The following is a 12,049-nucleotide window of genomic DNA, read 5'->3' on the forward strand; positions in this document are numbered from 1 at the left end:
GTAACCTAAACGAACTTGATTTTTCTTGTCATTAAAATTCTTGAATCACATTTTCAACCATTAAAAAATTACGTAGCTAGAAATATGAAAAATTTCTTGGATTTAAAATCGTTGAGCTTATGTTACTAGAACCAAGGTATTTTTCTCATTTGGCGATTTAACTTTACAGTATTTTGATATTCGCATTTCGTTAAGAAGTTTCGCAATGATTTTTTTGGACAAAAGAAAGACCGAAAATTTCAATACGACATTGGTTTGTCAATCCTCTTCAATTGTTAATCACAGCTTCAAACTGCTGCGAAAGAGTGTTAACAAGAAGTTGCAAAATGTCCTTTTTTTAAAAATTGCTAAACACCGCTCTAAAGTCAGCATTGTCGCCCTGAAGCTGAAAACTTCTAACAAAAAGTAATTCATTCAAAATAATTTGAAAACTCTCCGATATGTCTCTCCTTTGTTATATAATTATATATTTTCGATGATGGTTTATAATTACAACAAAAACAGTGCGTAGATACTTCCAGTCCAGCATAAGTGCAACTGTAAAAATGCATAGTAATATATAAAAATATGAAACGAGTTCGACATCACTTCTGTCAAGCTGTTACGCATCTTCAGATAGGAAGTGCTGCAGTGCGCACATTTGGGTTGTTGATTTAAATAATCGCTGTTCTTTTTTTCACGTTTTATCCACCTGCAAAAATACAGAAGTATATAAAAAATTAAAAATTTAACGATTATTAGAAATTTTGAAAGTGACTTTTCCACTTTTTCGACTTTTTTTTAAGAAAATTAATTACAATCACAATGGCTATCAATTTCTAATCATTTATGCAATTGCAACCCATTGCAAGTCAAGTGAACAAATGACAAAAAACGAGTACATAGCCATCACCAATCTTTTGCTAAAATTGGCTGAAAATGGAAATAGTTAATCAACAACATATGAGAAAAAAAAGAGTTACGCTTTTCTTAAGAAAAGATTATAAAGACTTTTTCAAGACCAAACCAGTCTATAATTTATCCATGACTTCTGGGCTTTCTAGGACTTGCGGCCACCTTGTGACCCTCGCCCACTTAACCAGCTCACATACCGTGCTGAGAATGTATTTGATCAATAGTGGTCGGAACTTCTCGCGTTCTTCTGTCGCACCAGTTGTTCGCCCTAAGTTCACATAAATCAAGCAAGGCAAATTTGACACGAGAACAGAATATGTGATGATTACGAAGTCGTTCTATCTCAGTGAAATATGTATCCATCTCGTCCTATACACAAACAATACACATCAAATTTAAACTTAAAAGAAGGTACATCGTATATATAAAGATGAGAGATACATTAGTTGTAAAGGATAAACACAACAACGGCAACAATTATATCAAGCTGAGAAGTAGTGGTACTTGCTTCTTTTTTAAACAATTTCAAAATTCTAACCAGGCTGATTATTACTTTCATTCCTAAATTGTTCTAAACAACAGACCTATTGTTTCGTTAACCTAAAATCTCAGCCTGATATTCTTAAAAAGCATATCCTTATAAAATAAAGAACGTGTAATCCCATTCGTTCTGTTATACAATCGTCACAGATTCGAATCAACATTCCATTAGCGATTTATTGGAACCTAATTGTAGTAAGTGTGAAATCCATAGTTGGAAGGGCGGTAATAATTTGAAATTGGTTAGGTCATGCTGAGGTGTTAAATAGGGGGCGGTTGGTGGGATAAAATTAAGTGCAAGATAATTTGAGCGATGGATGAACTTTTTGAAGTATAAAGGAAATAATTTCGTCTATAATCCTTCAATCTTTTGATTTATGCATGATACTCCGTTTAACTTGTTCTTTATCTAGATTTTCGGTTGCAATTACATTTTCAGGTACCTAAGTGACCGTCCACGTTTAAGAAATTTTGTCAAGCAGGGGAAGGTTAAGCATATAAAGAGGCCAAAAATTATATTATGTTAATATACACAAACTGCGTTAAAACGTAATTTCGGTTGACTTTTCCTTGGGGTGAAAATCATAACCCTTTTGTTACTGATAAAGTATGTTTTTTTTTCAATATGCACAAAGATTCTAAATGTTTTTTTTATGTATTATAGCTAACAAAATGCTGAGCCTATCCTCGAACAGTTTATATTCAAAAACTAAGGTAATTCAGCTCTAAAGTCTTGCATATCAGGACGCTAAACAGTTAAAAACAAGTTTTGTTATAACATACACATTCTCAGCAGCTGTGCTTTTCAAAATACCGAAACTTTTCATTTCATGTTAATTTATTTTCACACCCGGATAAATAATAAAAATGTAATCGCAAAACAATTTCTTTTTTGTGTCAGCTAGAATGCCTTTGGCATACGTACGCTTTCGTTTGAAGGCGTTCTGTTAAATTATTTTTGTATACCTTACGGACGTTTAACTTCCTGCTACTTACTTATCCCCTTTATCTTATCGTCTAAAGATAACACTTTCTATAAAGGCTTTAAATGGATGTTACAGGTAGAAAACCGTACAAGTATTTTTGTGTATAATAGATATTTTAATTTCGCATGAATTCAAATTTCAATCATATCCCCTTTAATAATTCCAATACAGATTATTGCCAGCAACAAACTTGTCAGAAGTTTTGTCAAGCATGACTGAATAAGATTTGAACAATATTGGACTTAACTTTTCATTTATATTTTTATATTTCAATAATTTTACCTTCTTTTGCATTTCATTTTCCAAATGAAAACCTATCGTGCGTAAAAGTTTACACAGACATTCTAGTTTCAATTCCAACTTCCGAGTGTTTTCTTTTTTTAAAAGTAACATAACGTAATCGTGCATCGCAAGTCCAGATATTACCTTAAAACAAAATAGTTTATATTTTAGAAGAGAATCAACGACAAGATTAATAAAACATACCCTCAATATCTTAAACTCTCTGGTCACCTGCATTTTTCTAACTTTACCATTTTCATTTGACAATCAATTTATATTTCAAAAGAATACTTTGAAATGTCACCAAGAATATCCGTTTAGGGTTTAGGGAAATTTTTGGATAACAAGATTAAATCGGTAATCACACTATACGCACATTTGTGAGTTTGGGATATCAAGAGGATTTCGGCCAAATGATTGTGTAGTGTCCAAGAGACTGGGAAAAAAGTTGGAGTCGCGTAAAGGTTGAAATATCGAGAATTGACTGTACAAATTAGCATTACAGACAGAATGTACAAAAATGTACCTTTGTTTTATACAATTCTCCAATGAACATCACACTTCCAAACATTTCTTGACGATTTACAAATTCCTTATACCAAGATTCATTACCAGGCTGGAACAAAATCAAAATGCTTAGTCCAGAAATTTATATAGATTTTAAAATAGTAACAAAAACAATGATTAAAGTAATAGAAAAGTTCTCTTACAACGTTTACATCTTCTTGGCACTCTATAATTTTCATGAAAAACTTCTGACAACCATCAAGCAGATACTTTTTGAAGCAATCAACACTTCTAGTACTGTTCTTCTCTTTCATCTACAATAAACATAAAATACAATATACACACTCTATAAGGGATTTTTAGAACACAAATATTTGCTTCAGGATCTCGCAAATTTAAAAGCATCTATTAAAAAAGACATGAATCAAAAAAATTCTTTCACTTGTTGTTGATTTGCGTTAAAGAAAATACAAAGTAATTCCGGATGGTTAATGTATACTCATGATGGATAAAATGATAATACAAAAAATTGTATATTTTAAGACAGATAAAAGGCATGGAGTTATCTTTTCTGATTTTATTTGGTAGGCTAACAGTTTTTTTCCATCCGCCAAATTTGTGCAAATCTGATAAAAAATAGTTTTTCTTAACAATGTTATTTCAGTTTATTCCTTTTTTAGAATGTAATCCATCAGCTATTTCCCAACTTAAATTTATTCAAAATTTCCAAATTCGCTAGAGAAACTAACGAATTGGGAACACTTCATACAAGTTGTGAAGAAATAAGAGTTCATTATAATGTCACACTATTTTGATTAAATTCCCATTTTAGATTTAATGGTCCTATTATAGATTTCCGGATTACAACTTCTAATTTAAATTCTAAAAGTTCTGTAAACGCTCTGCCTTGGATACTTTTAAAAATTTTGGCCTTTTAGAGAGGCGCAAATTTAAGGGGGTCGTTTGTAAAAAAACCTTATTTTTGTGTTATGTAAAAGTTTTCATTTTAGAACCTATAAATATTAAAAACAGAAGATACAATATCTAACAGGTTTAAATAACATGTCTCTGGGTGTAAAGTTTGCATAAAGAAATACTAAGTCTTCTTAATAGCAAAACTGCTTAATCGAAAAGGTAAATATAAACAAAAGAAAGCTGTTTTTGTGCAAAAGATTTTTTTCTTTGGCTGTAGAAATGCATTTAAAATAAGGGGGTGTTTATTCAAGAGGGGCACTTATTTGAGTGGGCGCTTAATTGAGTAAGCAGATAAATACTAATTTTAAACTTATTTTCTCTGCACTTACATGATTTATTAAGTATGAGCACATCCTTGCATATACTTTACCATACAGTGGTTCATCAACAGCTTTCACAATAATAAATTCTGCTAATTTCTCCATCTTGAAGTCAGTGTCAATATCGAGATTAGTAAGACTATGCAAAAGTTTTTTAAACTTTTGTGGAGTGATCTTGTTAAGTATGCTTCGAATGTTGCGATAGTACTTCTAAAATGAAAAAACAGTTTCAACTAACAATTTGAATTTTATTGTATGCTTTTTTTATAAGTAAATCACAGACAACATTTTGATCGGCCAGTTTTTTGTAAATTTTAGGAAAAACAGAAAGACACATTTTTGCTTGCAAAATAAAAGTCTCAAAAAAAGGATAAATTTTGATTTTCTATGATAAAGAGATTTAAAATTTTCCATAATTTGATTGTATGATTTTCAAACTATATTTACAAAAACTTAAAAATAGTATATAGTATACAAATTTCACATGCATTTTTGTCAAATCTTGTCTTATGATTTTGTCAAACCTTCTCTTACTTGTAGTAGTGCATTTAATAATATCCTAAAAATTCCCTGTTGTTTAGCAGGCGTTTGCCACCAAATTGTTTTTGTCAATTAGGCTATAACAACAAGAAACCTGTAGTAGTATAAATCTTGTTATTAAGAGCAAATTTTTTTACTGGAGTCCCAACCAAGTCTAGTTGATAAATGATACCAGAAATTGAACATTTTATCACATTTATATACCACTTGCTGATTTTTGAAGAAAAAGTAAATAAATCATACATCAACTTCTATTTCCTCAATCGTCATTTCCCTTTGTGACTGGAGCCGAGGTATCCATACGTTTTGTGTAGGCACTGAGGCCATGCTTATTCCACAAGATTGTATTCTTCTTTAAGCTCACATCCTTCTAATTTTACAACAAGCCTTCATAAAATATTTATAATTCAATTGTTCATGAATATGTAGTTATAGCTAAAATTATAAATATAAATAATTTTCTGTGAAAACTTATAGAAACATTGTAAGTTTTCCAAGAACCAAAGAGCTATCTCTATACCTCGCTTGTAAATAGCTAGGTATATATGGAAATATATAGCTTATCTTACACCTTAATAACATTCCCACAATTTTAGCAAATCAAAAATAAAGTATATTTATATACAGCAATGCTGTATTTCTAGCAAAATAATCAAAATATTTTTACTCAAACTTTAGCTTTATTAGAATTACGAACAAGTAGTATGGTTTGTCAAAAAAACCATCACCCAGAATATTCATAGATTATATTTTAGGCTTCTAACATTAAGTGAAACTAAAAATAAGAGAAAAACACAGGTTTCAAATTCTGCCATTGCATATATATATAAATGTCAAGCATGAGCACCATAAAGATGGCAAAAAGTAAAGACCAACCTTAGTTTTAAAAAGAGGGATTGTGTCAAGAGACTAGCTCTTTGTATGGTTCTGCTTTTTTAAGACCTTTGTCTGTAACAAGCATTTTTAACTTGTCATTGGTGACAAGTTAAAAATTGCAAGATAATTTAATTAATTATTTATGCTATAACTACCTTATTACATCATCAATAATGACGTCATTAGGTCAGCCGGATATTTTTTAAGCTTGATATCTTAAGAATGGAACAAGATTTTTTTTAAAAAATTCCAAAAAACTAGATAAACAACTTTTTATCCTCTATAACATACAAAAATATCATTTTCAATGCAGGAATCCCTTTAAAGAGAAAACACAGACAATTCACGCAGACTAAGTTTTGATTACAGAAGAACTGCAAGTATATACATGGATCTGTTATTGGTTTCAAAGTATTATGTAACATTTATCGACCAGGAGAATAGTTTTGTTGTCACAAATCAAGTTCATGTGAGCAATTTCTGAAAATCAATTGTTTTATTGCCAAATTTTGTATCTGATGGACTTTAGCACAGTGGTGGAGCTCTTTTTACATCCCAAAATACCTACAATAAGACCATTGTTGTCTGGTGGGGCCTACCAGCCTGACCTTTTGCGCCTAACTTTTCTCTTTTAGCTTTCCATGTAGGTAGGCTAGCTAGCTAAAGCTTTTAGTAATTTATGTCGCAGTGGGCCATCCCAAGTATAATTCAACTATAAAAGAACAAATTAGTAATTTTTCCTCAGTAAAATTAGTAATAACTTAGAAAGCAGTATAGCTAGTTATACATAACATTACATTTCTGTCTTACAACAATCCTTGCTTCTTTCAGTCTGCAGGCTTCCACTACTGTTTTTAAAATTTTGTTTACATTTTTGACCGGGTTTTCCGTTTCGCGATTGATCTTTTTTCGGGCTTACGGAAATAAAAAGTGCAAACCCACACCCCTCGTCCTGGAAAAAGCTTGAAAAGTGACACCCAAATCGGGGCCAAGAGACGACGTTTAAAGGGGAACAGAATATTTAACTGTTGCTAAGCAACATTGTTATTTAAAAAATTTTATTGATTTTGAATAGTTTTATTGATCTCGAATTCCTTCGAGGTATTCAAAATTACCACGATAGTTTTGTAAGAATATCTCGCTAATATGAAAAATAACAAAAAATAATTCTTTTTTTTTTTTATTATACCGTATTCATCCTGCACAACTTTGCAATTTCGTTACTCACGATGGAAAACGAGGAACATTTGTGACTGTAATATTTCAAGATGAAAGTGGGACAGTTATTAAAATCTTTATTTTCGCGATTAATTTTTTTCATCCACGGAATGATTTCTGTTTACCTTTTGTACAGCAACACTAGGAAGGTTGAATACTGGGCAATTGCGACACCCCTGGTATTTTTACTTGTTGAAATAGCATACACAATTGGATACCGTAGAGGAATGGAATATCGTTATTTTTGGCCTAGTGGTTTCTTATATATCATGACCATGATACCGATTATTTGGTTTATGGAGTTTGACCTTCTTGAAGAAAGAATTAACGAAGAAAAAGGGGAGGATAAGCCAACTGCTTACTTGAACGCTTTCAAGTTAGATAACGAGGAAATTGGAAAAAAAATTTGCGAGTTAGGTTTGATAATTGTTTTGATTACAGGACGTTGGCTAATGCCAAGAGGAAATATAACACGTGATCAGTTGTCTGCTTTGTTGCTAGGGTACGTCGGAAATGCCGCCGATATAATAGGTAAGAGTTTGAATAGTCGCGTAATTAATCTTATAGCTTTTCCATATTGCCTACTTTTGACCATAACTAGGGGTTTGAATGCAGTTTTTACCAAACTCTAAATTAAATAAATTCAAGCACTTCTCTGTGTTAAGCACAACACATAACAAAAACAATTTTCAAACATTTTTTATTAACCTCAGGGACGCTTTTTAATTTTTGTTCTAATTAACGCCATGGGCGCTTTATTTCACTATTGGGAGAGGCGGTCATTGAAACAGTAAGCGGGGCGCTAACAAAGTTCACATTATGAAATAAATACTACTTCCTCCGTGTAGCATTTTTCCTATAAAGACCTTATGCAGCTAAACCTTGGGACGAATATAGTAAACTGTACCCTGTATTCATGTCCCTGTAAATATCAATCCTTTTTTTAAAAAGACAGTATTGCTGATACAACGCTTTTTGATGATGAAGAAGATGAGTTTTTCAGGAACCTTTTTTGGTAGTATTTTTTGGGTATTAAGTAGAGTAGTCCTTAGGATCTCTTGCCTAGAGTTTTTATCATACCTAGAGTTTTTATCACAGCAAAATTCCCTGAAAACAAAGTTGTAATGATCCCTCATTTTTTTGTTTTAGAGTTGTTTGAGACGTTCGAAGAGCCTGGTATAATATATGAACGGTCTGTCACTTCGGCCGTCATTGCAGTGTACACGTGGTCAATTTTCCAGTTTACATTAGTTACCACGGCAACTATTAAGGACAAGAAAATGCTAGAAGATGATCTGGAGAAAAAATTATCACCTAAGAAGAATAGGGTAAGATTGTTAAAAAATCGTTGTTAAAAATTTATAAAAATTCTAGGACGAAGGTATTGATTTATCTTGTACATAAAGACGCAGCGAATTACTTTTCTTCGATAATTGCACGACTTTTTCGGACTTTAATGTTAAAGAGTACAAAATTTGAAAAAAAAACACTTTGAAAAATGATACTACGCAAAAAACTATTTGGGATGGAATTAGGACGGAACTTTTAAGTTGTAACTTGTGAATTACTTCATTTTAAAAATTCACGACTTTTCCCCAGACTGCAAAGGTTAAACTAATGTCTTAAACGTGTCTTCGACAGATGACATGCATGTCCTTGACAAGTGACATGCATAGTCCAAGCTAGCCAATGTCTAAAATGTACCAAATAATGACAAATTAGTCGATTAGAGGTGTAAGACAAACCTACTCGGGACAAATTTGGTCAGGCGCTTATAGGATAGTGGATTTTTGTACAACTGGAAGAAATCTTGCAAAAATCGCAATGGTTACAAATTTTCGAGCTGTGTCACACGACTTTGTTTTTGACTAAATGCAAAATTTCATTTTTGGTTATGATTCAGTCAGTTGTGTAGCAAACGGGACAACTTTGTTTCGGTATCTTATATATAACAGTTAGTTATTGTCAGCGGCAGTACACAAATTATTTCTTTACGATTATAGATTGCTCCTAGCCAAAAGTTGTATGGCCGTGAAGAAAAGAAAGAGATTGACATCAAAACAAAATATATCGAAGAAATACGAACAAGAAAATCATCCAATGAGATAAAAGGAGGTCGTGGAAGAGGCCGAAAGGGATACTCTAATATGAAGGAATCGAAAATTATTAATGCAAGTTCATCCCAACAGTTGGATGAGAAGGTACGACGTCGAGCGTTGCATGGAGAGGTCTTTCAAATTTTAGTGACTCTACTTATGCAAGATGGCCCGTTTCTTATTCTGCGTCTTTACTTGATCATACAATACAACGTCACTAGTGAAATGCACATATTTTTTACTTGTAAGAACGCGATTGTGTCTATTTTGCTCGTTTATCGGTTATGTATTTTAACCTGTCGCGGGGAAGATGTTGAAACGAATTGGTACAAAGAAGAGGCAGCCGCAAAGCTTCATAACGTCCAACTTGCCATCATGGCTGTTCACATGGAGGAAGAGCAGGTCAACAAAATTCGTGTGCAGTAACACTTAATGGGTATTGATGAAAAAGTCTAGCAAAAGGAACAGCTCTTGTCCTGTTTGATAAATAAACATTAAACCAAAACTTGGTATGATAAGTGTAGGCATGCAACGCAAAATTAAATCGTAATCGTTTCGTTAACCTTGCCTCAAGGGCGGTTTTTATATTGACACGGAACCTGAGGAAATCCTAGTTTCGTCTCAATATAAAAACTTAAGTAACACTGGGTGAGGAACAGCTCTTGTCCTGTTTGATAAATAAACATTAAACCAAAACTTGGTATGATAAGTGTAGGCATGCAACGCAAAATTAAATCGTAATCGTTTCGTTAACCTTGCCTCAAGGGCGGTTTTTATATTGACACGGAACCTGAGGAAATCCTAGTTTCGTCTCAATATAAAAACTTAAGTAACACTGGGTGAGAATTTGTGCTCTAACGTCATTTTCGTCCTCACGGCTTTTCCTACAGCTAAATCAAACTAACAAAGTGTTCTGTACAGCACGCTTCCAGCACCTTTTAGGCGTGTAAACCGTAGAAATAAAGTTGGCTCTAGCGTTTTTTCCTCGCAATTTCGTTCCCAAGGTTTCTTATCTCTTTTTGGATATGTGGGATACCGCTAACACGTATCAAGAGCGAAAAAGAAGCCCTGTTGTGAGGATGTTTTCTTTCCTATTGCAAGTATCAAAATACAAAAACAACACTAATTTAAAAAGTGCTACGTTAGATTGTGTATAACATCGAAATGTATATATATACATTGTATTGTAAAGTTATCGCTTGTTACACATTGCTAAGAGGCATCAATAGACTTAGAATCGATCTTTTTCTCTCATAATAATTTAAATATTTTTTTTAACTCGGTACTCTCTATTAGGAGGAGTTAAAGTTTATTCTCAGAGAGCTTTTGTTAAGAAAATTAAATACAAAACTTGGTTAGGTAGACCAGGTAATAATTTACTTGGAATATTAACTATGATATTTAAAGTGAAAATTACTGCATGTACATATTTGAAACTTTTTAACTGGTAAGAATCAACTATAAACAAAGAAATTTACTGACTTTCAGGCAATTTTGTCCCCAGAGCTTTCTGATGTGCGAGCTGAATGCATGCATAAAGCGAAAAAGAAGCCCTGGGAAGGAGAATGAGATTTGTGATATAATACACCTGATTTTTTGGATAACTGAAGCTTTTGTTTTACAGTTTGTAAAAAACAACCAAAAACGACATATGCTTATGAGTGAGATCTTTCATTTAAATGAGGAATGTGAATCAACCTTTTTATAAAAACATAAGCTTTCCGAAAGAAAAACAGCTTTAGACTCAAATTATTTTCATGACTCAGAACGTTTTCACCTCTCCTAATCATCAAAAAAGGCGCTCAAGATATACGAGATTGCACAACTATAAAGATTTTTGCGTGATAGGTATGTTCCCAAAAAAATGCAGGGCGATACTTGGATAGGCGTTGTCCTAGACCCTTGTTCTGCTTTTTATATCGAAGTCGGTGAGGTATCAAAACACGAAAAAGACCCTGGAAACGAGCTTGGGTGGGTAGTATGCCGAAAAGGACTCTCCGATCTATTGATAATGGAATAATGATTGAACCTGGTGAAAATGGCACTTTCAACAACCAAGTGTCTAAAGTTTTTAATGATTTGCCAAAAAATATACGTAACCTAGATTCAATTTCAACATTTTACAGTCAAACGAAAAAATATTTATTAGATAAATCAATCGCCATTGCCTTAGCAAGGGAAGGCTAGGTTCTCCGATTGTATAAGCATTTCCTTATCAATTTCTGCTAAACCAACTCTATCAAGCGCGAGTCCGAGTTTCCATATTTTTCAACCTCCACCAAGTTACCAAGATTTTCTTATTTCCAAATCCAAATCTCGTTTAGACATATCGAACCATACGATAATCTCTGAGCCTCCACAGTGAGCCTTCCTATGCTTGGGTTTTATATTATAGAATTTTTTTTTTTTTTTTTTTATATATATATATATATAGTTATCACATTTCTAAAAAATAAAAAAAAATAAAAAAATCCTTATTATGCAATAAGTGCTGGCTGCTACGGTTTCAATGAGCTGTTTATTTCAACACAGCCAACGTTTTATCTCTAACGAAGTCTTTCAGAGTCGAATGAGACCTTCCGCCGATATAAAACTATAGCCTATGCCTTTCCTCTATTTAATCTATCAACATCCATTTAACAAAACCTAAATGTACAACTCTTATTGAAACCTAGATCTCCATGCTTCTTGTATCATTTTTGTTCTAAACTTTTTATTCTTATTGTTGTTATTATTATGTTATTATAGGGATAAGAACCATTGTATAATGGAACCCGAACAAATGTCAAAAAAAAAAAAAAAAAAAAAAAAAATG

The 12,049-nt window shown here is 32.5% G+C and overlaps 3 protein-coding genes across 3 annotated transcripts in view; 1 reads left to right on the forward strand and 2 right to left on the reverse strand.

The window, feature by feature from the left end:
* Nucleotides 1-12,049, reverse strand: part of LOC130641438 (ubiquitin-conjugating enzyme E2 T-like) — a 49,637-nt gene that overhangs the window by 22,536 nt on the left and 15,052 nt on the right. The gene's annotated exons all lie outside the window — the stretch shown is intronic.
* LOC130641436 (eukaryotic translation initiation factor 4 gamma 3-like) lies at nucleotides 442-5,664 on the reverse strand. The gene is made up of 7 exons (XM_057448239.1): nucleotides 5,288-5,664; nucleotides 4,514-4,714; nucleotides 3,413-3,523; nucleotides 3,229-3,318; nucleotides 2,703-2,846; nucleotides 1,092-1,263; nucleotides 442-691 (listed from the first exon to the last, which is right to left on the reverse strand). Exons 1-7 carry the CDS (start codon nucleotides 5,369-5,371, stop codon nucleotides 684-686), a joined length of 810 nt encoding a protein of 269 aa, XP_057304222.1. The 5' UTR covers nucleotides 5,372-5,664; the 3' UTR covers nucleotides 442-683.
* On the forward strand, nucleotides 7,077-10,468 carry LOC130641434 (transmembrane protein 26-like). Its single transcript, XM_057448237.1, has 3 exons — nucleotides 7,077-7,669; nucleotides 8,288-8,466; nucleotides 9,142-10,468. Exons 1-3 carry the CDS (start codon nucleotides 7,189-7,191, stop codon nucleotides 9,658-9,660), a joined length of 1,179 nt encoding a protein of 392 aa, XP_057304220.1. The 5' UTR covers nucleotides 7,077-7,188; the 3' UTR covers nucleotides 9,661-10,468.

The sequence above is a fragment of the Hydractinia symbiolongicarpus genome, chromosome 4 (assembly GCF_029227915.1).
Source record: "Hydractinia symbiolongicarpus strain clone_291-10 chromosome 4, HSymV2.1, whole genome shotgun sequence".
NCBI lineage: Eukaryota > Metazoa > Cnidaria > Hydrozoa > Anthoathecata > Hydractiniidae > Hydractinia > Hydractinia symbiolongicarpus.